The sequence below is a fragment of the Agrilus planipennis genome, unplaced genomic scaffold (assembly GCF_000699045.2).
Source record: "Agrilus planipennis isolate EAB-ADULT unplaced genomic scaffold, Apla_2.0 scaffold95, whole genome shotgun sequence".
Taxonomy (NCBI): domain Eukaryota; kingdom Metazoa; phylum Arthropoda; class Insecta; order Coleoptera; family Buprestidae; genus Agrilus; species Agrilus planipennis.
In genome coordinates, this window is record NW_020438861.1 from 838,365 (window position 1) to 865,653 (window position 27,289).

At 35.7% G+C, this 27,289-nt stretch overlaps 3 protein-coding genes across 7 annotated transcripts; all 3 read right to left on the reverse strand.

Moving 5' to 3' along the window:
- Window positions 1-4,283: 4,283 nt before the first annotated feature.
- LOC108735903 (C3 and PZP-like alpha-2-macroglobulin domain-containing protein 8) lies at window positions 4,284-8,290 on the reverse strand. The gene is made up of 4 exons (XM_025973623.1): window positions 8,111-8,290; window positions 6,877-7,085; window positions 5,419-5,785; window positions 4,284-4,927 (listed from the first exon to the last, which is right to left on the reverse strand). Exons 1-4 carry the CDS (start codon window positions 8,124-8,126, stop codon window positions 4,647-4,649), a joined length of 873 nt encoding a protein of 290 aa, XP_025829408.1. The 5' UTR covers window positions 8,127-8,290; the 3' UTR covers window positions 4,284-4,646.
- Window positions 8,291-13,563: 5,273 nt separating this feature from the next.
- On the reverse strand, window positions 13,564-15,197 carry LOC108735933 (HIG1 domain family member 1A, mitochondrial). 5 transcript variants are annotated; one of them, XM_018468174.1, is made up of 3 exons: window positions 15,095-15,197; window positions 14,295-14,393; window positions 13,564-13,947 (listed from the first exon to the last, which is right to left on the reverse strand). In XM_018468174.1, exons 2-3 carry the CDS (start codon window positions 14,383-14,385, stop codon window positions 13,757-13,759), a joined length of 282 nt encoding a protein of 93 aa, XP_018323676.1. In that variant the 5' UTR covers window positions 14,386-14,393; window positions 15,095-15,197; the 3' UTR covers window positions 13,564-13,756. The 5 variants fall into 5 exon arrangements, with proteins under 5 accessions (XP_018323676.1, XP_018323672.1, XP_018323677.1 ...); XM_018468170.1 differs by lacking the exon at window positions 15,095-15,197 and adding an exon at window positions 14,995-15,074; XM_018468175.1 differs by lacking the exon at window positions 15,095-15,197 and adding an exon at window positions 14,965-14,988.
- Window positions 15,198-16,047: 850 nt separating this feature from the next.
- LOC108735932 (uncharacterized protein C6orf203) lies at window positions 16,048-16,847 on the reverse strand. Its single transcript, XM_018468169.1, has one exon. The coding sequence runs from the start codon at window positions 16,693-16,695 to the stop codon at window positions 16,114-16,116; it is 582 nt and encodes a 193-aa protein (XP_018323671.1). The 5' UTR covers window positions 16,696-16,847; the 3' UTR covers window positions 16,048-16,113.
- Between the last annotated feature and the right edge of the window lie 10,442 nt (window positions 16,848-27,289).

Consider the following 27,289-nt stretch of genomic DNA (forward strand, 5'->3'; position numbering starts at 1 on the left):
TTTCTTCGTCCGACGAAGACGACATCTTCTATGCATCTATGCGATTGCTACCTTGATGTGAACATGTCTGCATCTTTTTTGTCACGTTACATGCTGCTAGCCACGTATCGTGCTACGCTACGCAGTATGTTACTTCGGTGTGAAATCTGGCTAAGGTGTCCCATTAGTCGGCTGTAGTTGGGCTATAAGCCGAGCGAATTGTTCGTCCGTGAGGGTTGCCATTATCGGGTTTAATCTCGGGCTTCTTCTTGGTGCAGCTGTTGTTCCGCGAATTTTATACGTACACTCGCCTCTGCATTTCTCCAGCCACACGTTGTTGGGCGCCAAAATAGTAGTGAGAAAGTTTTTCGTTTCAAAGTAAAGTTTATTTAAACATATAAAAATATAAAATTAACAAAAAAACATAAGAAAAAAAATTTAAGACTATACGCACTAACAACGGAGAACTCCGGAGTTGTGTTTGGAATACGCTCCTCTCTCAGTAGATCAGCTCTTAGAGTGCGACCAAGATGAGAGCTGCCGTTCCTGGAAAAAACTTAAAAAAAACTTTTGGGTATTTCATTCCCATCAGCCACTAATGCTGGTGGACGGGCAGTCCCTCCGGACTACGCCGGAGGTAGGGCGGAAGGCCCTCTTCAGCCTACTTTCAGGAATCGTGGTGGTTCGGGTGAGAAAGTTGAGACGGACGAAATAAAGACAGAAGAGAATGAAATATTATCTGTGGAATATTACTGCCCCAGCATTTGCCTAAGTGATCCAAGGAAATCACAGAAAAACTTGGACCAAGGCAGACGGACCCGGAATCGAACGGGGGTCCTCCCGAATGCTAAGCAATGGTCTAAACCTCTAGGTCATGCCGCTCGGTGCCGTTCCTGGCCGGGGCATCTCCTTTTATTCACGTCTGGCGTGAAGGGGTTGTCGAGCGAGTACCGAGAAGGTGATTTTCAGGAGTACGAGAGCGATGGAGATCGAACTGCTTAAGTTGCAAGTGCGCCAAAATATAAGTTTTAAAAATGGTCCGCGTTACAAAACGTATTATCTGTTTCGAGTCTAGATTCTATAGCGAGCAAACGTTTTTGTTGAGAATTTTCGCAGTAATGCGCTTGTGGTGAGAGAATTCGTTTTTCGGGAATTTCTTCAGTTTTCCAAAATTTCGTCAAAGTGTTATTGAGATATTATTTAAATCTATTGTTCCTGTAAAAATCTAACGTAATAAAGTTTTCCGAAGTACTAGTTTACCTATACCCAATTTGTATTGATTCTGACGAAATAATGCCTAAAATATGCTTGCTCCGAGTAAAACATCTGTTGGTTTCATTATTTTATTATTTATATTAAACTCTGGATCAGCATAATAAGAACCTGTCTCATGTCAATAAACTGCTACTGAAGCTAACACTAGGATTTTTTTCTGCAATTGATTCTAAAGTGAGAAATAATAGATTTACTTTTAATGCATTAAGCCATTAACCAATTTCTACCTTTGTCCGATGAGTGATAATTGTGGTTTTTTAATTTATTCCTGTAATTAAAATCTTAAATTCTTCAGATTTTGAATTTAATTTTCTGTATAGCTCTTTTTTGTAATTATATTGGTTTGACTTCTTGAATCTAAAAGAATATTGCAAACTAGTGCCTTGTATTTTTTCTGTTGTCAATAACACAAACCCATTTAATTGTTTGTTACCATTTATATGTACTGTTGAAGTCTCTAAAATTACATTGTTCTTATTTTTAACATCTGTGACACAAAAACTTTGCCTTGCTTGTATTAATTTCATATGATGTTTGATTGTATATATTTTTATGTAATGTGGTAGATCATCTACTTCTAGTAACCTTTTTTATTCTTTTGAGCGCACGGATCCTCTTGATATATACGATTGGTTTCCCTTTTTTTTTGGGACTACCTGATTTGATTTTGAGTTTCATCGTCTGAGTTTATGTAATAATGCATTGTGATTATGTTGCAACGTTTACATTTTCCTGATTTACAATTTAATTTTAAATGACCTGGACGAAGACAATTAATGAACACCTTTAAGTTTCTTATCTGGATGTATTTTCGACTATTAAATACAGCAAGGATATTGGACCTGTACATTTTCAAGTATCTTTAAGTTTGTTCTGAATATTAAAACTTTTTTGGTTTCATATAACTTTTATTTTCATTAGCTTGATTATTTGTTGTATCTAAGATGACGTACCTTTATTTCTTGTAATTTGCAATTGCAATTTTTTATTCAAAAATTTCATTATTTCAGCATAAGTAGGTAAATAATCATCACCGTTTAATGAAATTTCCCAATTGTGGTTTGTAGTGTTTACCTTTGATGTGATTAAATTTACTAAAATTGTTTCCCATTGTTTAAGTTACGAATTTAATTTTTCTAACGCGGCAGCAAGATAAAGAAAACGTCCGTTAATTGTTTTAAAGAAAAAGCTGATAGTACATTTAATTCAAAAATGCTGTAATGTGTGTGTTTATTGTATTACGTTATTGTATGTTGAAATCTGTTAACTAGTTTGTTCTACGGTGTTAAATAACTATCATCAAGATTTCAAAAATCTCAATATAGGTGTGTTTAATAAGTTTAAATTAATTCAGTGTATTGGTGAATTAACTCTTCAAATTAATTTTACCCACTAGGCTCAGATAACCTAAAATTAATGAGCAAAAATTGTTGCTGCTTCGCTCTATTGCTGAAAATCGATCCCGAGAGGTGACAGCAGAAACACCTTACCTGAGAGTATAAGTAGCAAAATCATCGAACTAATGTATAATCATTATTATTAATAAATAAAATTGAACGATATTCACACAATTATTAGTATTTTGATCGTTTAGAGATATACTTAGTTTGGCACGACACAATAACAAAAAATCAAATGGGCGTAGTGAACAGTCATTATTCACTATGTACAGTAATATTAACGAAAAAGTTATATACAAAAGGATGTAGCGTAATAGAGAAGAAGATAGCGAAAAAGTTGATAGATTGATAAATAAGTTGAAGGTTGAAGAATGACGGTGAGATAACTGATAGCGCGTTCTGATCTATTCTGGGTTCTCTAATTTCGGTTTTCAGGGTTTTTAAACGGTTGTAAGAAAGTGAGTAGGGGAACATTCACGGAGGATTCTAGTTTGGTGTTATTCGATGGAATACCAGAAAAGTGGATAAAGGAGATGACCGTGACTAAGGTAATGAGCGTAAAAATGTGTAACTGACAGAATGTAGCAAAGGGCATATATATAATATTCCTATATTGCTATTTCCCGTAAGTGGAAGTGTCACGGAGTAAGTGAGACAACAAACGACTACTTCTGTCTCTTTTTAGATTACTCGATCCGTTGTGCGCAATCGTCACGAGCCTGGTGGGGTAAATGGTGTGCACTTATAGGCATGTTCAATTGTCGAGTATGCGCGTAATACTCGAAGTAGTTACGAGAGAGACAGACGCATATATGTCTGCACCGTTGGGTCGTCATCTTTTTCCAAACCCCGACTAGCAATATAGGAGTATTATATGTATAGGAATGGGTCACTTTCTGTAATTAGGTAAGAGCATGAAGTTTAACACCAACTGAGAGACTCCATAATAGGATAAGTTCGGACAGGATTTGTAAAGAATTTAAAAAGAATAGACGAGTTTGAAAGCAAAACTATAAGTTAAAAATACACAAAAGAAAAGNGGACTTCACTAATGCCTACTATATCTAAATCTAATCTATTCATATCAACTTTCAAACTTTTTAGATTCCCTGCTTGAGTCATTGCCCTAACACTCTACGTTCCGACTCATGAATTACTGCACCTTTTCTTATTGCACTTGATAGACATCCCTCGAGGTAGTCCCCGCCCGGTCATCCGAATAGGGGGACTTGTTTACGTCAGGAGTGCTTTACCCCTGAGGACATCATTATTCCAGTTCGGTTTGTTTTATTTTGGACATCATAATGTAATGGTTTCCCGTTGCCGTCCACATCGCCGTATTATGCACGAGTGGCATACCGACCCTCATTTTTTCTGCCACCTTGAGTACTGAAAGAGCTGCTGCCCTCTTTCAGGGATTTGTCTTTATCTGGTTTCTCTTTAAGAATCCAACCATTATGGTTGAACCTACTGTCCAGCTCCCTAAATCCTCGAAACTGGCAAGCCGATCGACCCGCTCTAGTTTGTACAAGAAGTCTCGTCGGATCGGCCATTATGCTTAACGTTTCTTAAATCATAAGAACTTGTACCTTACACGATATAAAAAAGCAAGATGAGTAAAAAAAGTTGAATGATTGAATAATTTATTCCATGATTACTAAAAAATTATTATACAAAATATAGTTTAAAGAATAATACAACAAGTCGAACAATTAAATAGAACAATGCTTAAGATTGCATAATACATTAAGGCACCTACAATACGGTAAGCTACTATATTTGTGCACTTTTTTAATATAGCATCAATTAACAATTCTTATATAGTGTCAATCTCAAAAGATTTAAAAAATATATAACTGCATTTAATATTTAGCAAAAACAATTATTATTCAGATTCTTCAGTCTTTGTAAAAATTAAACAAGCTCGTTACAGATCTTCAAATGAGTATAACTGTTGAGATTCCTGAATAAATAGTAAAGAGCTATCAATATTTATGCAACCAGAACTTCATAATTGGCAAAATTAAGTTCTTGGCCTCCATAAGAAATATAACAAACGCCGTGACTTGGTTGTATTTTGCCAACAGTAATGGTGCCCTCATGAGTTACACGACCAATAAAAAGAGGTTCGCTTTCTTCGGTTTCTCCAGCCGCAGGAGCATTTGGAGGAACTTTTCCTTCAGAAGAAGGAACCCAAGTCCCATTAAAATCGCATAAAACTTCATATTCGGAAACTGGATTCTCCTCACCTCCCCAAGGAACATAAGCCGTTCCTGAAATATAACATTAAGCTATTAAGTTGCTGCGTTTAGCAATGAAAAAATAGAAATATAAGGAATATTTCAAAACTGTTTTCCTGTATTTTTGTTTGCTGGTATATAACACAAACGGTGATAAAGAAGTAAATATGTAGTCTATTTGTTGTTTAATTCTCAATTTGAAATAAATTACAGTGTAATTCCTTGCCGTTCTGAATGTTATGACATCATCAACAGATTATTGTAATGACATTTTATTTCATTTGCATTAATGAAAATATATTTTTAGAGCTGAAATAGTATCATGTGTATTAAAATAATCATCTTTCCAATGAGGACAAAATAATATTAAAAAATAGTGAAATTACTAGATGAGTTACTTTGTCAGCTAAATATAGATTGATAATATTAACTTCAAAACCCATAGCATAACGAAGTTGTGATAGAAAAATTTTTCTACAAAATTAAATTATTAATTTTATTCAGAATTATAATAATATACTTACCATGGCTAGAAATTAATTTTCCGGGAATGATACCGCCCTGAAAGTTAGCTCTAATTACATACTGCGGCTCTCCATTATCTTCGCCGCCAACAAAAGCTCGAGGTGGAACGTTACCCCCAGAGGCAGGAATCCAACACATCTTGGAAGATAAAGTCGAAGAATTAGGAGTAGACTCCTCAATAATCCACTTTCCAGATGCACCCCACCCAGTACAAATGCCCACATAACTAATAGGGATATTTTCGGAGTCTGTCCAACTAAGAAACGGTTGACTTTCCCCTTCGTTACCGACAGAAATAGTACCATTTCTCCAACGAACCCAAAATCCCCGAAATTCCCCAGCATTCAATATACCAGGTGTAGGTACCTACAATAAAACATATAATTAATTCAGATGTTAACATTTAAAAAGAATAATCAAAGTACCTAATAACAGGGTATTCCACCTAAGGCGGTTTCGTCTAAAACTCTATTATTATACATTTTAAAAAGAAAATGTTTTTATAAAAGTGCTCTGGAATCATGTGGTGCATATACAGAAAATATTTTCAATCATACAAGGTGTTCCATAACGCTACATAACTTTGTTATTTTAAATATAACACCTTATATATTTTTACATTTTTGGTTTCTTTGTTTAGTTTTAGGTCGACTTTGTTAACAGTTCCATATACCTATCTCTAGTAGTTTTTGAGATATTCAACTATCTTTGAAGAAAACACAATTTCAGCTGTTTAAAGACCAAAAAGCATCTAAACCATAAATGCTAAAAACCTGCGGTTTCTACAGTTCGTTTTAACACGAATTACCGTATCTTTTTTGCTATGGGCAAAATGTGTACGTTATTCAGAGCCGAAAATATCGCAACCTACTTTTGATAAGGTTACAAAACGAATAACCTTTTTGTTTTAATAGAATGACCATGTTAAATGATAAAATAATTGATTTTTCCGGGAAAGCTGTTTGAGATAAATATTTAAAACCTCGTATCAATATAAAAGGCTTTTAATTTCGCATCTACGGTATCATTTAATGAGTCATTCCATTTAAAAGAAAATATTTATTTGTTTTATGAGTTTGTCAAAAGTAGGTTTCGATATTTGTTCGGAATAACGTACACATTCTGCCCATAGCAAAAAAGATACGGTAATTCATGTTAAAACGATCTGTGCAAAGGTTTTTAGCTTTTATAACTAAAGAAACCGAAAATGTAACAATATATAAGATGTTCTATTTAAAAATAATGAAACACCCTGTATGACTGAAAATATTTTCTATTTATGCACCATATCATTCCAGAGAACTTTTATAAAAACATTTTCTTTTTAAAATGTATAATAAGAGTTATGAACGAAATCGTCTTAGATAGAATACGGGAACACCCTGTATAATTATACTAAGAGCGTTTGTTATAATAAAAGTCGATAAAGGATTGTAAACGTAATTGAAAGTGTTTACCTCGGCAACATCGGGTTTAGAGCGATTTTTGCGAATGATCGATTTTGAGTTTCCCCATCCACCAATAAATACTTCATACATGGGATCAGTTTCGGCAGCTTCAGTTGTAAGGGCAATATGGGCATCGTTAGCAGCACGAACTCTAAACTGAAACTGACCACTGATGTTTGGTAGGAAGTTGTATTTTAATTCGTCTGGGGTTTCAACTTCTGCAAATTATTATTAAAACTCCAATATTATAAACTGCACATTTTTCTTCGATATTACAGGCTTCAAATTTATTCTTATACGAAATGTAGATGTACCTATACAAACTGACCTGGCCAAAAAATACGGTATAAAAACCATATAATCAGCAGTAATAGTAAATTGCTTTGGAAGCACAAATAACAATTGCATCGATTAGTTTCCAAAAAGATTACGAATTGAATTAAAAGAACAGATAGAAAATTTCTTTTATGATACGCTATATGCTCTCAACTTGTTTTTAAAAAAGAAAATAATATAGTTAACATTTTAATATAAATAAAAGTCCTTGGAATAAATTATTAGAAAAAAGCATCAAATTCCAAATTAGTTAAACAAATCATAACTAGAAAACCATTAAATTACTGCCAAACAGTAAAATACTGTAAAATCTCGCCACTGTAAAATGCATATTTCTTTAATATAACAAATTTTGTGTAATTTTTGTAAAATTGCACGATTATTAAAAAAAAAAAACGCGTTTTACTGGTATTTGTAAAAGTATGCACCTACGTTGGATATAAGTTATAATCGGTACAAAGTAAATATTTTTATAGATTCGTCTTTTTATAAATAATTTATGCATTATTGTTAGTGTTTACGGTTACTAATGTACGTAAAATAAATGATGATTTAATTAACGGTGACTCGGTAACTATAAATAAGTATTGCTTAACCTTCTTCGAAGTCAAGCGAATTCCTATTCGGTGTGACCGGTATACCCAATAGCCAACGGGAAAATATTCTTACTTGGAAACACAAAATATTTAAGAATAACGAAGATGAAATCTTAACATGTTAGGGTTACATTTTACATTAAATTTGAAGTTATTGCTTATAGATAAAAAAAAGCAGTCAAATTGACTTCACTTCTATATACATACATGTTGCAGGATGCACTACTTAACGTATCTACAATGAATATATATGCATAATGCAGCGCATTGATTGTTTAAAAATATAAATACTTTATTTTATTGATACTAACCAATTGGTGCACTCATGTCTAATATCTTCAACAAACCACTCGAAAGGAAAGGTGAAAAATCAATGCAAGACGCAACGTATGAAATACACAGTCGTAGCAGCAACAACAGCAACCACAGACAACTGACCGTAAAGCAACCTCGAAGAAGTGACACTACTATTTGATACTTGTTTTCTACCGCTATAAGTAATGTTTAGCGAATTGGAATTGACCTTCAATTAATAAATAATAGTGTCACGTTTGCGCACTCTTTTCGGTATGGTTGCTGTTTGCTGTTCTCTAACCAAATTGATACGAGCGTACATAATAAGTCCTATCTTCTCACGATATGAAGAAGAATGGTATGATTATATGTATGTGTACGAATGAAAAAGATTATTATTTTCTTAGCGAATAATTAGATAATTACTACTTTGGTAACAATTTCACTACTTTTGTGTAATTGGGGACTAAAAATGGCACCTATCTGTGGCAACGAAAAAATTATGTAAAACTATGATTTACAAAATAGCGTCAAGTCAGTACCCGTTACTACATTTTTACATTTTATTTTTACCTAAATTTTCACATATAAATATTAAATAATAATAATAATTGTGAACTAATGGAGCTTATTGAATAGAAATCTAGAAGCGCACACTTGTTTAGCTGTATTTTGAGATTATTGGCGATTTTGTCACATCTCTAGCGCCACTCTGGCGTTTTGTATGCCAGGGAAAATACATTTAGGCCAGGGCGATGACTAAATATGAATAAAAATTTGAAACTGAAGGATTTCGTTATCAGTGAATAAAAAATGATTCAGTAAAGAAGCCCCAGTTAAAAGAAAAAGAAAAACTAGTGTTATTGTTAATGTTAAAGAAATTTAGTTTTTAAGTTAAATGTTAAATTTACAAAGATTGTAATAATGATCAATGTAAGACTGATAGGTACAACCTATACTTTAAGCATGTTGTTTTATTTTGTAAAAAGGGGTTTTATTTTTATATTCATATTTATTTGAATATATCTATTATTTTATATTTAATATTTTATGATTTCTATTCATTTGTTTGTATTCAGATTTTAAATATAAATACTCATAGGATGTCACTTCCCTGTCTCGATTTGTCACTATCCTGTCCCTGACTACCCATTTTCGCCTGGTACTTATAAAACTTAAAAAAAAATAATTGATCTGACTCATAACATTAGACATACATACACATTGCAAAGTTGAGAGACATTTAATCTTAATTCAAAAACATAACTTTTTCTCTGGGGCCACTGAAAATACCTTTATCATATATTCACCCATAAACAAATTTTGGTAAAGGTGGAGGTTGATCCCCCACTCCCGATGACCTTCAACTTATAGCATGTTATGCTTAACAAAAATATGTATGCATGTTGGACGCGAAAATGACATCTTCATGGTGTAATTGTGCTCTGTTTAGGTGTCGTACATACACAGACAGTGCATATGCCCTCATAATACTATATTGTGGGTTCTACTTATGGGCTCCGCGATCTTAGCACCTCAGGTGTTTATTTCAATTAACCAATTATACCATCTGAAAGGTCAGAAATTAGTCATAAAAGTCAGTTGGTTTTATTAATTGGTCAGCGTTAGAAAAATTTTTATTAAGGGTTAACGTTTTTCAAGGTCATTGTGAAATATTAGTACCTCATTCGCATCATCATAAGGTCATCAGTCCTAAAACTGGTTGGACACGTACCTCAACTCTTTCCTATCCTGAGCTAAACTTCGCATTTCCCTAAAACTTCCTTAACTATTTGCGAACAGTAATCTAATCTAGATCTACCTACCAGACCTTCATGCCTGAGAAGGTGTCCTACCAACCTATCTCGCCTATTTTTTATTGACTTTCAGTCCTCTGTTCTCCTATTCTTTCCAATACCTCATCATTTCTAACCTTTTCTACCTACGATATTCTCATCATCCGCCTATAACACCATTCTAGCATACTTGAAGAATATTGTTCACAAAAGTCTACCTGATTACAAATTGAAAAACAAAAAACCTACGTTTATTCTACTGTAATTACACCAGTTTAAAACTACAACTTACTGTAGCGTGCGTGACGTTAATAGATAGAGGTATCAGTCTATTTGTGAGACTAGAGGGGGATAAGGATGTGATTATGGTCTATTTGCGAGGCCAATAGTCAGACGAAGATGAATCTGTTAGCGACACTGGTTTATTCAATTTATTTACATTCCNTGCCTCAGCATTTGCCTAAGTGATCCAAGGAAACCACAGAAAAACTTGGACCAAGGCAGACGGACCCGGAATCGAACCGGCGTTCTCCCGAATGCTAAGCAATGGTCTAAAAAGAAGAGGGATAAATCTATACCTTCACCCAAATTTTTATTGTTTATGAAGTTTAATCGATTTTTTGTATTTTGACTAGAGCACTTATTACATGACTTTTATAATCTTTTGTTGTGAGAGCTGTTTTGCTGGTTTAAATGTGCATAATAGAAATACATAAATTAAAAAACAAATGAAAATACTGTAATTAAAATATGTTCTTAATAAAGACGATATTGGTAAAGGTCTAGATGATGGCCCCCACCCCCGTTGGGGATGGAAAGAGAAGGTCTCCCCCACTACTGTACCAAGTTCGTGGCGGTCTCACCCCAACAAAAAGTTATGGGGGTTGAAAGTTAATAAATATGCCAATTTTTATACATTTTTAGACATGTAAATATTTATTCTTAAACAATATTTAAAGGTNGGTTAGGTTATCGGGTTTTGATCAAGTGACCACCCCCTTTCGATCCCCCACCTCCAACCGCTTGAAAATATTTTGAATTTTATTTGAATTATAGTGTATGAAAATTGTCAAAATAATCAACTTTCAACCCCCATAACTTTTTATGGGGGTGAGACAACCACGAACTTTTTATAGTACAGTGGTGGGGGAGACCTCCTCTTTCGATACCACCCACCCCCACCCCCGAATCATTTAGACATTTATCGAGCACTATTCTCGTAGGTACGTTAATTTTATATGGCACATTCGTACGTTGCGATAGCAGACTGTTTGTGAAAGCTTAGATGATGGCAAGGTGAGCTACGTAAACGTGAGTTTTAAGTGACTCCAGGGCACTACACGTCGGTACGTAACGTGGGCTGGTAGTTTACAACGTGAGACAGTCGCTCTTGCATCAGTACTTTTTATGAATAAATGACTGTTGCCGATGATCGAAACAAAGCCATGGAATTTTAACCCGAACACTGTGCCCGAACTGTCAAAGCAGAACGAGAAAGCTATTTCCGAAAAGTAACAGAATGCAGAATAAGTTAGTAAAGAGGCACGCTCAAGGTTGCTGTTTTCATTTACAATATATATATATAAGTTTGAACGGGCCGCCAAACTTAGTCATCTAACTCCATCTAGGAGACAGTTAGTGACTTGACTTGAAAGGAGTGTGAGTGGGAGAAAAGGAGGGCCACTGGTGTGAATTAATATTGTTAATTTAGGTTAACGACAATTGTATTGAATCAGGTTGGTTAATTAGTTATAAGCACTTTGTAAATAGTTTATTAGTATCAGCTAATCAGTAATTATGTTTTGTTATTTCAGTTGTTTTTACTGCATCAAGCATTCTTTGATTTATAACCTTTAAATCTCCACTCCTCATTAAGTTACTGATTTCGTAACTTACATATATCGAAAATTACACACTGTATAATACGGAATATGTATACAGCAGCTTGCAAACAATAATTTACCAGGATTAGGAATGTTTAAGTTTTAATTTTATATGGCACATTCATACGTTATATTACCACCCTGAAAAGTGCACAACTTTTCTGAAAGTAGGTGTTCTCTTGTTACAAAAAAAAATATGAAAGATGATAACATTTTGAATAAGATAATAACAATTAGAACCGGTCTAAACAAAAAGCAATCTCGTTTGTTCGCTTCCCGAACTTCTAGGTATCCAGGTATATTTCGTCTATTTAAATGTGTTTTGCTTCTTGTCAAGTGCCTTTTGTGTTTGCACGTAAAGCTAAAGTTCCTATCATCTCCACTATATATCAGAAAATAAACTGAAATAAACCGTTAGAACGGTATATACTACGTCTTTCAGTTTTAACTGGCTGACCATTCAGCCGGGCGCATAATTACAAATTTGTTAAAAAAAGGTATAGTAAACAGCGTAGATACGATCTTAAAACTTAGCGTCCTTTGGAGGTGACAAACATTACCTTCCCCTCTAAAGCCGGCACTGATCCTACAATGATGTATATCTTTTAGTATTTTTCAGTACACAACTACTATCGACTTCATTCTATTTATTAGGAGTAATGTGTCAGTCATTTGTTTGATGCCTCGAATCCAATTAAAAACAACCGCCACCTCAATATTGACGCCGGTAACCGCATCATTTTCTCGCTACATCAGCTAGTTTGATGTGACGCAAAATTGAAAATTGGTATCGTTTATCATGTATTCAATGATGTATGTTCCCATTGCCTAAAGAGAGAGCCACCTAGAATGTTACTTTTACGTTTTAATGTGGCCACTTAAGACTTTGAAGGGCTATGGAGTTGTGTGAACGTGAAAACGCTATCTTTTGTACGTCACGTAGAAAACTCACGTTAACGTTCTAGGTCACGTAGGTTCGCAAACTGTCTATTATCGCACAAAAAAACTTTTAACACGCTAGGAATTACCTGCCAGTACCCTTAAAGTACTCGGGTGTTTTCCAATTACAGAGCACAATGAGACTCAGTACTAGATAATGCCGTAGTGTCACAGCCACCTCTGTCTTACCGGCCAAGAACAAGTATGGAGCAACACGGCAAATTGTCGGTCATGCGGGTCTACTTGGGGGTCTACATGACTACCATACCATAACATTTAGAATACTTATTTCGATATTGAATTATTGCAAACGATACGTAAAATACTCGGGAAATAGTAAAAAGAAGTTCGTATATTGTGTATAATTAAATGTTTTGAACACTTATTAGCTTTCCAATTATTGCTAAAAACTGGTTTGCATAGGATTTTAACCACTTCATCCATAGACTGCATTAACGAATTTATTAAATACTCTTAAAACTGGCAAACAAGTACGATCAGGAATTTGTCGTTCTTGTGTTTTTTAATATCACTTAAGTATGTCTCTGCCTTTAATTTCCTATATGTGAAATTTCGTAAGTTTCTCGGTGGCAGAAGGTACAGGACCTTAGAAAGCTGTAAGTACCGCGTGCGACAACTAACAAACCGTTGTAGCCAATTTTCTTGCATGTCAAGTTACAGTGAAGAATGTGCTGGTAAATGTTTTAATATCACTTTGTTCCTTGTAATGCTTACTTTGTGATTTTTATGTAACATTATCAACAAAACTGGTATTGTTTTGCACCATGCATATAGATCACTAAAACAATTTCCCAAAATTTCATATAACACAAAATGAAAAACAATAAGTAGTACTTGTCTACATCACTTATGTATATTTATAAATAAATACATTAACGTAACATTTGCAATACTAGTCCACAATAAGTTATAAGTATGAGTATAACTAAAAAAATAAATTACAATTTACATGGAATTTTATTTTCACAGTGCACACCTGGTGCAATTATATACTCACTTCTGAAAAATATATTTTGCTAACTAACTATTGCTCACTTTTTGAATCGTGTAGGATATTTTGTATCATTGTGTATGCTAAACCAATAGTGAGTGTACCAACTGCAATACCTTGAGCACCTACTCGTAATTGCATTAAAAACACACTAGGACTCATTTGACCCCTACTTTTGAATTTGTATGCTCCATAAGCAACAGCTGCTACACAACCAGCAATAGCTACAAAAATGCATAGTAGTGAGAAATGACAATTTATCACTATTATTAACAATTAAGTAATTTTAATTTTTTTTATGATTATAAATAAATAATTGTAGTGTGAAATTACAACAGACAGTACCTAAAACAATTAAAAAATCAATTTTATTGTTTTTGGCAAAATGAAACAAAACATTGATTTGACCAAAATGTAAACCAACACACTTTTACTGCGATGCTAATAAAAGCACTAAATTTGTAATATGGGATGTTTTTCTTGTATGAAGCTACTACTGCTTTTGATGTATCAATTATCCATAAAAGCAAAATATTTCACTTTTATATACTTCATTTCCAATTATACAAACCTATTGGAAAAACTGGTGTTTCTTTTGACTTTCTTGCTAACCTGTCTGACTGTGATTCCTGTTCATACACGAACACATTTTTTTCAGACATTTTACTGGCTAAAAAGAAAACATTAAAATATTACATAACTATAGTGCCAAATGTAAATGGGATTAAACCTAAAAAATTTATTAATTTATAACAATTATTAAATTTAAAATTTTAATATCTGAAGTGTAATAAAATAACGTTGAAAATTATTGGTCAATTTAATATGAACTGGGGAAATTGTAAGAACTATGCTGCTTAATTATTATACAGCAGCAATTAGCTACAAAAGTATGTAACTTACATAAAGCCATTATTTGCAAGCCAAATAAAACTGATACTGAAATAAACTCAGCAATAAAATATGTACCTATAACTGGTTGCTAAATCAATTTTACTTTTCTTTGACCTTGGGATGACTATGAAGTTAAACTTTAACCTTTTGTGGTTGAATTGTTCTGACTGGTTCGACTAGTTAATGGTTACTGACGAAACACGAAATATAGACGAATTCAAAATTTTTTTAAAGCCTCCCACTAATTTTTTATCAATTTGAACTATCTGACACTTTTTAACGTTAATTGAAAACAAAAACTGCAAACTTATTTAAAACAAGACGAACTGAATTTTACTATTAATTACTTCAAATATTTTAATATGTATAGTATATGCCTTTATTCCTAATTTTGATCATTGTTGATCATTATTATTTTCAGCAATTCATCATTCTTTCCAAAGGTTCTTTCAATGTCATGTGTCAAACATTTATTACCTCACTACACGTCTAGAGCTCTATTTTAGTCACAATTGCTAGTCACTATCACTCACGTCTCGCCTCATGTTCTATATGTCATAGATTAGAAGCGACGTTAAAAATCGCAAGACTCCGTAGCATTTGCGCAGATGCGAAATAATTTTGCCGTTTTCCATGATTTTAGTTCTGTCAGCGCTGTTAGCTTTTTATTAATTTTTATTCGAATTCGAACAGATGATCCCAAACCTCTTCAGCAATAGTTTATAACTTTATTACTGCTGTTATATTAGGTAAGGTTTCGAGTAAACAGGAAATATGAATTCAAAAAATACCTCTGTATCCACATAAAATGCAAATACTTTATTTAATAATATGAACATAACAGTAATAATTAATTATCTTCTTGAACTAGAAAAAAACGTTTAACTTCTTAGTAGTATTCCATTTTCTATCAAGAAAAAGGAATGCTTAGTTAATTTTGGACTATTTTTACTTTGAAGGGAATTATTATTCTTTAACCATTTTACGTCTCCTGGAATTCTTATTTATGCATTTTTTAATTGTTTCGCGTCTGCGCAAATACTAGTCTTGCGATGATTTGGAATTCTCAGAATTTGCAGCTCTCGTTTGGTGCAAGCCTAGAAGTTTTTAACAAAACTGAACCAATATTGAATGGGCAAATGCTCGAAATAAAGTTGTTTTTCTGGTATAGTAATTAGTTAATGCAACAGTTTAATTCAAAATACCACTACAATATACCTACAATTTAAAGAAGTTTCATTTCTTAGGCGTGTACACATACACGCTCGCCTCTTTTTTTAAAATTAAGTAATTGATCAAGTGGAGAGAATAATTCGTTTTTTAAGTATTTAGAAAGCTATTAAAAAGTAATAGTGCAAATTCTTCCTAATGTTATTATTTGTGTAGGTTATAAACGCTATTCTATTATTTATTAATCTATAGAAATAAAATATCAGGTACGATTTTATTCAATATTTACTTAACCTAACTATATTATTTATTTAATACAATTTAATCTAGTCTGATTTCCATGGATCTTCATAATTTTCAATGGTTAAAGTTTTACACCTCCTTAGTTTTACATAAAAACCTTCTCCTTTTGGTGTGACAGATAATATTTCTACTCTGCCAACAGTTAAGAATTTTGGATTATTAATATCTGTTCCTTTAATAATATCTAATTCATCCCCTTCATTAACAACTTCACTTTTTTTAAAAACTTTTTTTCCATTTACTCTTATTCTGCTCTGATAAAACAATTCCTCTATTTTACTTCGGGCCATTCCTAAACCTGCTTTAAGTATAACATCAGCTCTTAACGAGTTTACTTTTACTTGTAAAAGCTTTGTGGTTTTATCAACAAGTTCTTTATCAAAATCATCAATGTCATCTTCCAATTCATAATCATCAGTAGAAGCTTCTTGTTTCACTTTTTTGGATTTACTTTTGTATCTCACACTTGAAACATTTTTTAAAACACAACTATTTAAAAGGTTTGTAGAAACGTTAATACAAATATTGCATTGTTGTTTTCTTAATTGGGGAAGTATAGCCTTTCTCGAAGCTGTGCAAAATGCTCTAAGCAGTGGTAATGACATCTAAAATTTTCTCTTTTATAAATTAGTATAACCATTAACGTATTTTGCCTTTGCAATAACAATTACTTATAATAGTTCAATTAATTTTGCTTATTATTATTCACTGTAGTTCTATACATAGATATTGTAATGTTCTATATATGCCATCGACCATAGATAACAGCCGCCGACTATAGCCATAGATTAAAGATATATACTTGGCTTCCATTGAAGTGTTAGCTTCTTATTAAATTGTATAAAAAAAGGTGCGAAATTTCAATAGGTTTAAGTTTTGTTTCTAGTTTTAATTTTGAGGACTGTAATAAGGCGAAACAGAGGAACGAATGATAACTTGCTTCAGCATTTTCTGAATTTTTTCATTGTGGATATCAGGAAATCTATTTATTGTAGAATTTATAAGAGCTGGATCAGTTGGGTTAATTTGGTGTTGGATAGAATTAGTGGGGCAAGCTAATCTTACGAGGAGTTCCACATCTGACTCAAATTGTTGAAGGGTCTCGTTCCTTCGTTGGTTACAGCTTTTCAGTTGCGTCTGATGTACCTGTTGCCGATGTTTATCGCCGTATCTCATTTCTAAGCTATTGACAAGATGATGGAAATCATATTTGTAAAGAGTCTGGCATTCCTTGACGTATATCCCGTGCCTTTCCTCGCAAAGAAATTATTAGCGCTACCAGTCCAGGAATTTGCCTCTATCGCTTCTGCAAACTGTTTCAAGTAAGCAGACCACGAGATCTTTCCATCAAAAGTTGAAGGTGTAATTTTCGAAGGCCTTCCAATGGGATCTTCAGATCTTGCAGTAGAGAGTATTTTTAGCCGTTCAATTTCTTCTTTCATTTCTTCAATCTCCTTTTCCATTATGATTTGCTTTTTTTTGTATCTTCATTTCCATCTTAATTTCTCATTCTTCTATCTTCTTATCCACACTATCAGGAATAAAACCTTTCAAGAAAGATGCACGACTCCTTTTTGAACATTTGCTTCATGAATCTTGTCCAGTTAGATTCTTCTATATCTTCTCAATTTCAAAATCTTTCTTCATCATAAATTTAAATCGTAAATATATTTAGTTACTGGAAGTTATATTAGGAAATCATATTGTAGCGACCACGAGCGTGATTGTGTGCAATCGGGCATACGTGTGTGTGAGCGGCTTATCGATTCGCCGACTAGCCGCGGGCGCTTTTCTTCATGCGCGCCGTATCTGTAAACGTGTGTGTCGTACCTGCGTTCCGGGAAAGCAATTAAACCGTTCAAAGAAAACGAGACTTCTCTGGACGGCTGGAGAATGTTCCCGAAAAGAGGCAAGGGAGTATAAAAAGGAAGAGACGATCGCCGAAGGAGAGTAGAAATAAATTGACTGTTGTAGAAATGAAAGAGTAGAAATAAATTGACCGTTGCAGAAGTGAATCAAGAGATAAATTGACAGTGATAGAAGTGAAATAAATAGAACAGTGAATAGTAACAGTAGCGTAAATAAATAGACTAATTACCTAAGTTTAGTAATAATTGAATAGTGTTTTCAAGTTATTTAATAATTAGTGTAAATAAATAGTTTTCTTCTTAAAATTTAATTTGTTAAACCAACCAACATTACAACTGGTGTCAGGTGTGGGGTTAAGTAAAAGACATTACAATGGCAAATCAGTTGTACGAATTAAAAGTAGCTGAGCTAAGAAGAGAATTGGAAGAACGGGATGAACCGACAAGCGGTAACAAATCGGAACTTCAGTGGCGGCTCGCGGAGGCGTTGAAAACGGATGGCCATGATCCCGAAACGTTTCTTTTCGAAGACGAATTGTCGCAAGTCTTGAAACGTGAATTGGAAGAAAATAGTAAAATCTTGAAACGTGAATTGGAAGAAAACAGTAAAAGTTTGGAAAATAAATTGGAGGAAAATAGTAAAAGTTTGGAAAATAAATTGGAAGAAAATAGTAAAAGTCTGAAACGTGAATTGGAGGAAAACAGTAAAAGTTTGGAAAATAAATTGGAAAAAAATAGTAAAAGCTTGAAACGTGAAAGTAGTAAAAGTTTGAAACGTGAATTGGAAGAAAACACTAACAGTTTGGAAAATAAATTGGAAGAAAACAGTAAAAGTTTGAAACGTGAATTGGAGAATAAATGGGAAGAAAAATTTAATAAGAATATTCAAGAAACAGAAGAGAAGATAAAAGTGTTAGAAGAATTGATCTTTAATGGAAAGACAAAACCAATGGTGCATCTAGTACACTCAACGAAGACAGCCAAATCAGCCAAGGAAGCGGGATAGAGTCAAGAACACGAGTAAAACCACCAACGTTTGATGGAAAGTCCTCATAGGTCACATACCACAAGCAATTCGAGGCGGCTGCTAAGGTGAACAACTGGGCGCCTGAAGAAAAAGCCACTGCGTTGACCGTTGCGCTTCGTGGAGATGCATGTGACATTTTGAACACCCTTTCCCCGGATGAGTTGGCGGATTATGAACAGTTGGTTGATAAGTCTTTGTTTTCCTTTTAAACAGTTTATTCACACACACTTAATCCTAACTTATATACTAACACTACAACTAGAATAACAATAAGTAAGAACAAACATGAAACAAAATATATACAGTGAAAAAAAAATACAAATACAGGCAAGAAATATCTATATACAAAAAAAAGTCTGAGCAAGACCAAAAAACGCTGGTTGAAACACCTACTCAATAAACTGGCACTCGGAGGCTAACGGCTAGGCGAAAGCAAAGAAAACAGGGGTGGCTGGTGATGGAACTGCTTCTTCCTTGCCGTGGGTCGGTGGAATATTGGAGCTGCTGGTACTGAAAAAAAAAAAACTTTTGGGTGTTTCATTCCCACCAGCCAGTAATGCTGGTGGGCGGGCAGTCCCTCCGGATTATGTCGGAAGGTAGGGCGGAAGGCCCTCTTCAGCCTGCTTTCAGGAATCGTGGGAATGGGTGGGTGTTGGCTCGGGTGAGAAAGATGAGACGGACGAAATGAAGACAGAAGAGAGTGAAAGATTATCTGTGGAATATTACTGCCTCAGTATTTGCCTAAGTGATCCAAGGAAACCACAGAAAAACTTGGACCAAGGCAGACGAACCCGGAATCGAACCCGCGTCCTCCCGAATGCTAAGCAATGGTCTAGACCTCTAGGCCATGCCGCTCGGTGCTGGTACTGAGGAATGCACGGTTATTTATACCACGCTAGGGTTGGGAAAAGGAGGAGTTGAGAGTGGGATAATGGTGGGGTGATAAGAGAAGGGCGAAAGGTAATGATACAAACGAATTCGCTTTTATCGTTAACTTCGCGGAAAAAAATAAAAAAACTAACTATAGGAAACGACAGGGCATGTATGAGAATATAGTGTTAGAAAGAAGAGCGGTGGTTCTACGATAAAAATGAATAAAAATAGAAAAAAAAAAGAGAAAAAAAGTTGATTGCACGAAGAAAGTAAGGAAGTCAAAAAAATAGAGAAAAAGAAGGGATTAAGTAGGAAACTACAACCAAACAACGGGAATAAAAAAACAAGAGTAAAGTAAAATATAAATATATAAGGGAATTAAAAATAGAAGATAAAAGTTGCTATTGTAGGTAAGTTTGGTTGTAGCACAGGGTAGTTCAGGTAGCCGGTCACGGGAAAACCTGTAGTTATCGTGTTCCAAGAATAAATTTCGTAGCTAGCAGGTACAATCCACAACATGATAAAACGGTTGGAGTTACGCTACGGCGAGGCTCATTTAACAGCGGTGTATCACATCCAACTGGAAACCCGTCAACAGAAACCAACGGAATCCCTACAAGAATTCGAGGCCGATATTGCGAGACTGTCCCTACTGGCCTATCCTAATACTCCAGAAGAATTGATGGAAAGGTTGGCAGTGGAGGCATTTACTGATGGACTTCGGGACAGTGACACTCAACAACGAACTGACCTACCTAAGACGCTAGCTGATGCATTGGCTCGTGCATTGGAGTACGAAACTGTTAAACAGGCCTATACCAGACAGGGAAGGGTTCGGCTACTGCGTGAAGAAACGGATTCGTCAGAATCTCTAGAAGAAACCGTCTGACGAATCATCTCCAAGTTCGATAAAGAAACACGAAGGCTAAGATGTTGGAATTGCGGCAAACTAGGACATACGAGGAGGCAGTGTAGGAAAAGTACTCCTTCCCCAAGTACTCTACGTCAAACAGACTGCAAGCAGTTAGGTCGAATGGAAAAGAATGAAGAGGTCATTCGACGCGTCACGGTAATCGATGACGAATGGTTACCTGACAATATAAAACACCAAGAAAACGACCCGGACTTGAAGAAGATAATGGAATGGAAAGAAGACGGAAAACGGCCAACGTGGCAGCAAGTTTCTTCCTGTACACAAGTACTAAAATCGTTATGCGCTCAGTGGGATTCAATGGTATTGGAGGATGGCATTCTGAAGCGTGTTGTTGAAAGTCCAGATGGAGAGGAAGATAGGAAGCAACTGGTTATTTCTCGAAACAAGGTTATAGAGGTGTTGCAGTATCTTCATGACGGATCATCTGGCGACCGTTTTGGAGTGAATAAGACGCTTGGGAAAGTTCGAGAACGATTTTATTGGGTGAACTGTAAGGATGATGTCAAGGATTGGTGTAAGAAGTGTACCACCTATGCTGCGAGTAATGGACCACAGAAAAGGCCATGGGCGCCAATGCGTCAATACAATGTCGGTGGCCCCTTCGAACGAATCGCAATCGATGTGGCGGGTCCATTCCCAGAGTCCGAGAAAGGTAACAAGTACATCGTGGTCGTTATGGACTATTTTACCACGTGGGTTGAAGCCTATGCCCTTCCGAACCAAGAGTCGGAAACCACAGTTGAGGAGCTGGTGAAAGAGTTGATCAGTCGTTTTGGGATGACCTTGGAGTTGCACTCAGACCAAGGGAGGAATTTCGAATCGGCTATATTCCGTGGAATATGCGAGCTTCTAGGAATAAAGAAAACTCGAACCACTCCACTCCGTCCACAATCGGACGGCATGGTTGAATGAATGAACCGGACCTTGATTAAATATCTCTCCAAGGTAGTGTCTGACCACCAAAGGGACTGGGACCGCTAGTTACCTCTATTCCTAATGACATACCGCTCATCTATCCACGAAACGACTGGCCAAACACCTGCCAGTGTCCTTTTTGGAAGGGAGCTACGACTACCTTGTGACCTCAGATTCGGCTGTAAACCAGGAGATGACTTGGCTGGAGAAGATTATGTAACCAACCTCCGAAGAAAGCTTAACGATATCCACGAGTCGGTTCGTCTGCATGCACAGATTGCTAGTGACAGGTGTAAAGAAAACTACGACATCAAGGCTACAACAGGTGGTTACCAAGCTGGAGATCTTGTTTGGTTGTATAATCCTCGTCGTCGCCGTGGACTATCACCTAAGTTCCAACAGAATTGGGAAGGACCCTATGAGATAGTGAAGAGAATTAACGACGTGATTTACCGAATTAAGAAAACATGTTAGCAGGAAATTTGGAGTGACGCAAGAAATCCGACGAGACCTCTTTGCTATATCCAAGGAATATTCTCTGACCCATTGCGTTTCAAAGGATCTCAAAATGAGCCGTGGTATCGCGTCCGAGTTCAAACGCAGATTTGGCAGTTTGGAACATCTTGAAGAGCAAGTACAGAAGGGAAAAACACTGTTGTGCTTGCCTGACGGAAGACGCAATATCTATTACCTGGTAACCAAAGGAAGATGCTCTGATAACCCCACTTATAGAGACCTTTGGGACGCAGTAATAGAACTCCGCAGACATCTTCTGGAGAATAACCTACAGAAGCTGGCTATTCCGAAGCTTGGTTGTGAACTGGATAACCTAGATTGGAGGATCGTACGGAACATGATCGAAGTCCTGTTCCGCCGTACCGAAATAGACATTTTGGTTTGCAGTAATAACCCGAATCGGACCAATCATGAGAAGACCGTGGACTGTTACTTCTATTCCCGGAGTGGATGTCGTGAAGGCGAGAATTGCAGATTCCGGCATGATCCCGCGAAACGGAAAGTAAAAATGTTTCGGGACGAAACATCCTTAAGGAGGTGACAGTGTAGCGACCACGAGCGTGATTGTGTGCAATCGGGCATACGTGTGTGAGAGCGGCTTATCGATTCGCCGACTAGCTGCGGGCGCTTTTCTTCATGTGTGCCGTATCTGTAAACGTGTGTGTCGTACCTGCGTTCCGGGAAAGCAATTAAACCGTTCAAAGAAAACTAGACTTCTCTGGACGGCTGGAGAACGTTCCCGAAAAGAGGCAAGGGAGTATAAAAAGGAAGAGACGATCGCCGAAGGAGAGTAGAAATAAATTGGCCGTTGTAGAAGTGAAAGAGTAGAAATAAATTGACCGTTGCAAAATTGAATCAAGAGATAAATTGACATGATAGAAGTGAAATAAATAGAACAGTGAATATCAACAGTAGCGTAAATAAATAGATTAATTACCTAAGTTTAGTAATAATTGAATAGTGTTTTCAAGTTATTTAATAATTAGTGTAAATAAATAGTTGTTGTCGTTATTAGTCTTAAGTTAATTCTGTTAAACCCACGAACATTACACTATCACTCATACACTCAAAAAAACTATTAGTGAAAAGCAATAATCAACGAGTGAAAGTGAACTATCGATTTTGGATACCTAATTGTGATTGTGTGTGCATTCATTACGTTTACTGTACATTAAAATTTGCCAACNGTGGGATCGCTGTAAATTTCGTTATAATAATGAGTTATTTCAAACACTTCTACTGATTGTTGAGGATGGTGTGCACTTTTACCAAGTCCTGATATTACAGAATTAAGAAATACAGGTCAGAGGAAGAACCTTCAAGTTCAAATTACAGTATGTCCATTTTCTTTTCCATTTCCCATTGCATATTAAATATTGTATTTATTTGTCCCATTCAAAATGACCGAAGATAACCTTAATATTAATACATATTTAAATTTAGATCAAGCATTAAAATCAGTACCAAATTTTGACGGTAACAAAAAGAACTTCCCACAGTTTTCAAACTGTATCGAAAATGTTCAAAAAAGGAGCAATCCTATTGATATGTCTATGTTTATAGATGCTATTAAAAAAATGACAGGTACTGTTTACAATGTTATCAGATATCGTAGTATTAGTATTACAAAAAAGTCTGGTTTTCTGGTAGGACGTACAATGAGAATGGAGGTACCTGCTACTTTTTCGTCAGAGTCTGACATTAGACGTTGTGTGACGATACCAGATACGCGGCGTTTGATTACAATCGTAATCCAATATGGATCACGTCGGTGTCACCAATTTGTGGTTTTCTGGTGGCATAAGCGCACAACGAGAAAGTACAGTAATTAATGTACTAATTATTTATTGATTAAATGAGCGCGATACAATGTATATTCGATTGGTAAGTCAGCAAAACAAGTTATTAACGTACTACAACTATGGCGGATTAATGAGCTGGCCTCTCAACCGCCTCATAACTTCGTCGAATTGCTTGGCTTTTTCTTGGAGTTTCCTCCGTTGCCCGCTTGGCGTATGTTTCTGCCACGGATCTGAAGATGCTTCTAGAAATTTTTTTTAAATTGAATTTCATAATTCTTATAATAATCGTAATATTCTCTTATAATTTTAGTGACAAGAACAATAGTTTTTCTAGTCCTAAGCCAAGAATACAGTTACTAGAAACAGAAAGTAGACCTAACAATAAAACACTATTATTATGAACGTTTTTACGTCAAATTTAGTGTGAGCTTACTGTAAGAATAAAGGACACCACATTAATGACTGCCAAAAAAGACAGGATAATAGTAGATTAACAGGAGAACTAAAATTTAGTACTAGGGACAACATTAACTACTGTTCCGGTTCATCAATTACATGTACAGTGTATAAAAGTTCTTATACCAATAAACCGATAAACCAAGTTTGTGTTCTTATCATTTCATCTAACTAATTACGCAAATTTAATTAGGTACGTAGTCCGTCTAAATCAAGACGGGACATTACAACTACTATTACTTATATTTATTTACTTGTTTATGAAAGTACATTTTTCATTACAAGGGAGGTCCAGGTCGTGCCCGGTATATATCTGTTACATTTGCTCAGATTAACACAACTCAATAAATTATAAATCAAACACTTAGAGCAAAGGCTCTGATCTTTAAAGCCTCACTAACAAAATAATATAATTGTTTGCATTTCTCAACGTTATCTATATTTTTGAGCTTATCTAAGGTGATTCCAGGCACATACTGACTTCTAACAACTTCAAAAAAAACTACAGCTACATAAAAAGTGCTCCAAATTTTCTGGCTGTTCGTTTCGACATTACAAGCATATTTCACCTGGGCCCCACTTATACCTAATTATCTTTATCTCGATGTTGACCTCTCTATCACCGGATATTCTGATCTGGGCTAGAATTCTTATGTATCTCTACTCTGTAATATTAATTAGATATTTTTCTCTCTCGATGGGCTGTAAACACTTATCTCCTTATATTTTGCTGCATAACTTGAGTTCTCAATGCGAGTTATGTCCTGTTCTTGCCATTTTTTGCACAATTATTTATTATCCCATCCACCAGCTCCCTGACTTCAATAATCGTACATTCAAGAAGCCTCGCTCCCCCGTTGTTTTCAAATAACTCTTTTATGCAGGTATACCAGTTTCGTTCTTTTATGTTGGCGCCTGTGCTGTCTAACTATATGAGCATACTGAGAGCTTTCTTCGGCCACCTTACATCAGGCATGTCCAACAGTCTAATCCATAACCCTATTGCTCGTCTCAGGATGAAAGTCTCGATGGATGCTATATTTAGCTCAGCTCTCATCATATACCCTGGCGTACCCCCTGGCAGTTTTAGTAACCCTCTGATAAAAATGCGCCTAATTTTATCCAATTCATCAGCGTATCTAAGTCCCAAAATTGAAGAAGCATACAACATGGCATTAGCCACCACTGCATTGAATAATTTTTCCCTTTGGCTCCAATGCGCTACTCTCGCTGCAATCATCGTGCTCCATATTGAGCCCATCTCTATTCTTCCCTTAGCCTGAAAATATTTAAGTGCAGCCCCGAATAAGCCAGAGGTAGAGAACGGCACCCCAAGGTACGTAAAAGACTTCACTATTTCTATAGTCTGTCCATTGTATTTCAAGTCTCGAATTTTCGGGATACATCCAGCTTTTCTGAATAGCATTCCCTTGGTCTTCCCTACATTAACCGTCAGCTGATTTCTCAAACAGTATTCTTCCATGATTTTTAATTTCCTCTGCATGTCTTGCGAAATATACGCACACGGCGTGGAGCTTGCCTCTTTTCTTCACTAATTCTAGCGTAATTTTAGCATTTAGTACAAAAATAACATCTTCGCAAGATCTTTTCTTCCTAAAACCTAGTTGACATTCCGGCAGGACATCTCCCTCTTTGGCCCAGCAGCTCATCCTTTCAGCGATCATCGAGGTAAACAATTTGGTTAAGGTGTTCATTAGAGCAATACCTCTGTAGTTTTGCGGATCAGACATATTGCCTTTCTAATGAATCATCACGATTTCGGACTTACCCCATTCATCTGGTACCGTGCCTTTCTCTTAGATTGCATTAAAAAGATCACGATATGACCAACCCAGGTACTAGGCATCTTTTTCCAAAAAACTGCCTTAATATCATAAGGCCCCGGACTCTTATCTCCCTTTGCAGCTTTTAAAATGCCTGTGAATTCATCCCATGTAACCTATTTATCTAGAATGGGGTGTCTTGCATCAAAATACATCAGCTCTTTATTATTTTCACTTCAAACTTGTCTTCGTAAAATTTCTTCCACTCCTCTGCTCCTATTGGGCAGGATATGTAGTTCTTTCTTTTTTTATATTTACACATTATCTTCCAAAAATCCTTCATGCTCTTAACATTAATTATTTCTTGCTTTTTCTCTTCCTCAAAGTGTCGCTTTGCTGCCCTTACGCTTCTCTTGTACTCTTTCCTGGTGTTTACAAGCTGCTCCAACAGGTCTTTACTACGTTTTGCTCGCCACTTCCTGCAAGCACACTGGAGATTTTTCTTTGCCCTTCTACAGTTTCCATCGAACCATGGTTTGTCCTTATTCCCATTCAATGTGCCAGCCTCCAGGATTGTCTTTTTCGCCAGGTTAAGCTCTATTGTGGTCTGATTTTTTATTATACTTGGTTGGTTTTATCCAGCCAAGTCATTCTTGTTGATAACAAGCTCGCTTAGTCTTCCGTCTAGGTGCTCACTGTAATCGTTGGCTTTTTCAGCATCCCATTTCAGCAACCAGCCTTCTCTTCTCTCTGTTTGACCCATGTTCAATCTACTGTTATTATTGTTTCTTTGACTTGGAATCTCCAAAATAAGTCTAATAGGCAAGTGGTCAGAGAGGCCCGCTCCAATCACCTCGAAGTCCAGCACTAAAGACGCTGCCACCAGTGGTATCCATACATAGTCTATAACGGTGGCACCCCTCGGATCCAGATATGTATATTCGCCTCTACTGTCTTTATCCGTTCTTCCATTTACGGTGCATAATCCGAGCCTTTCAAATTGTGCCATTAAGAGTTCCCCGTT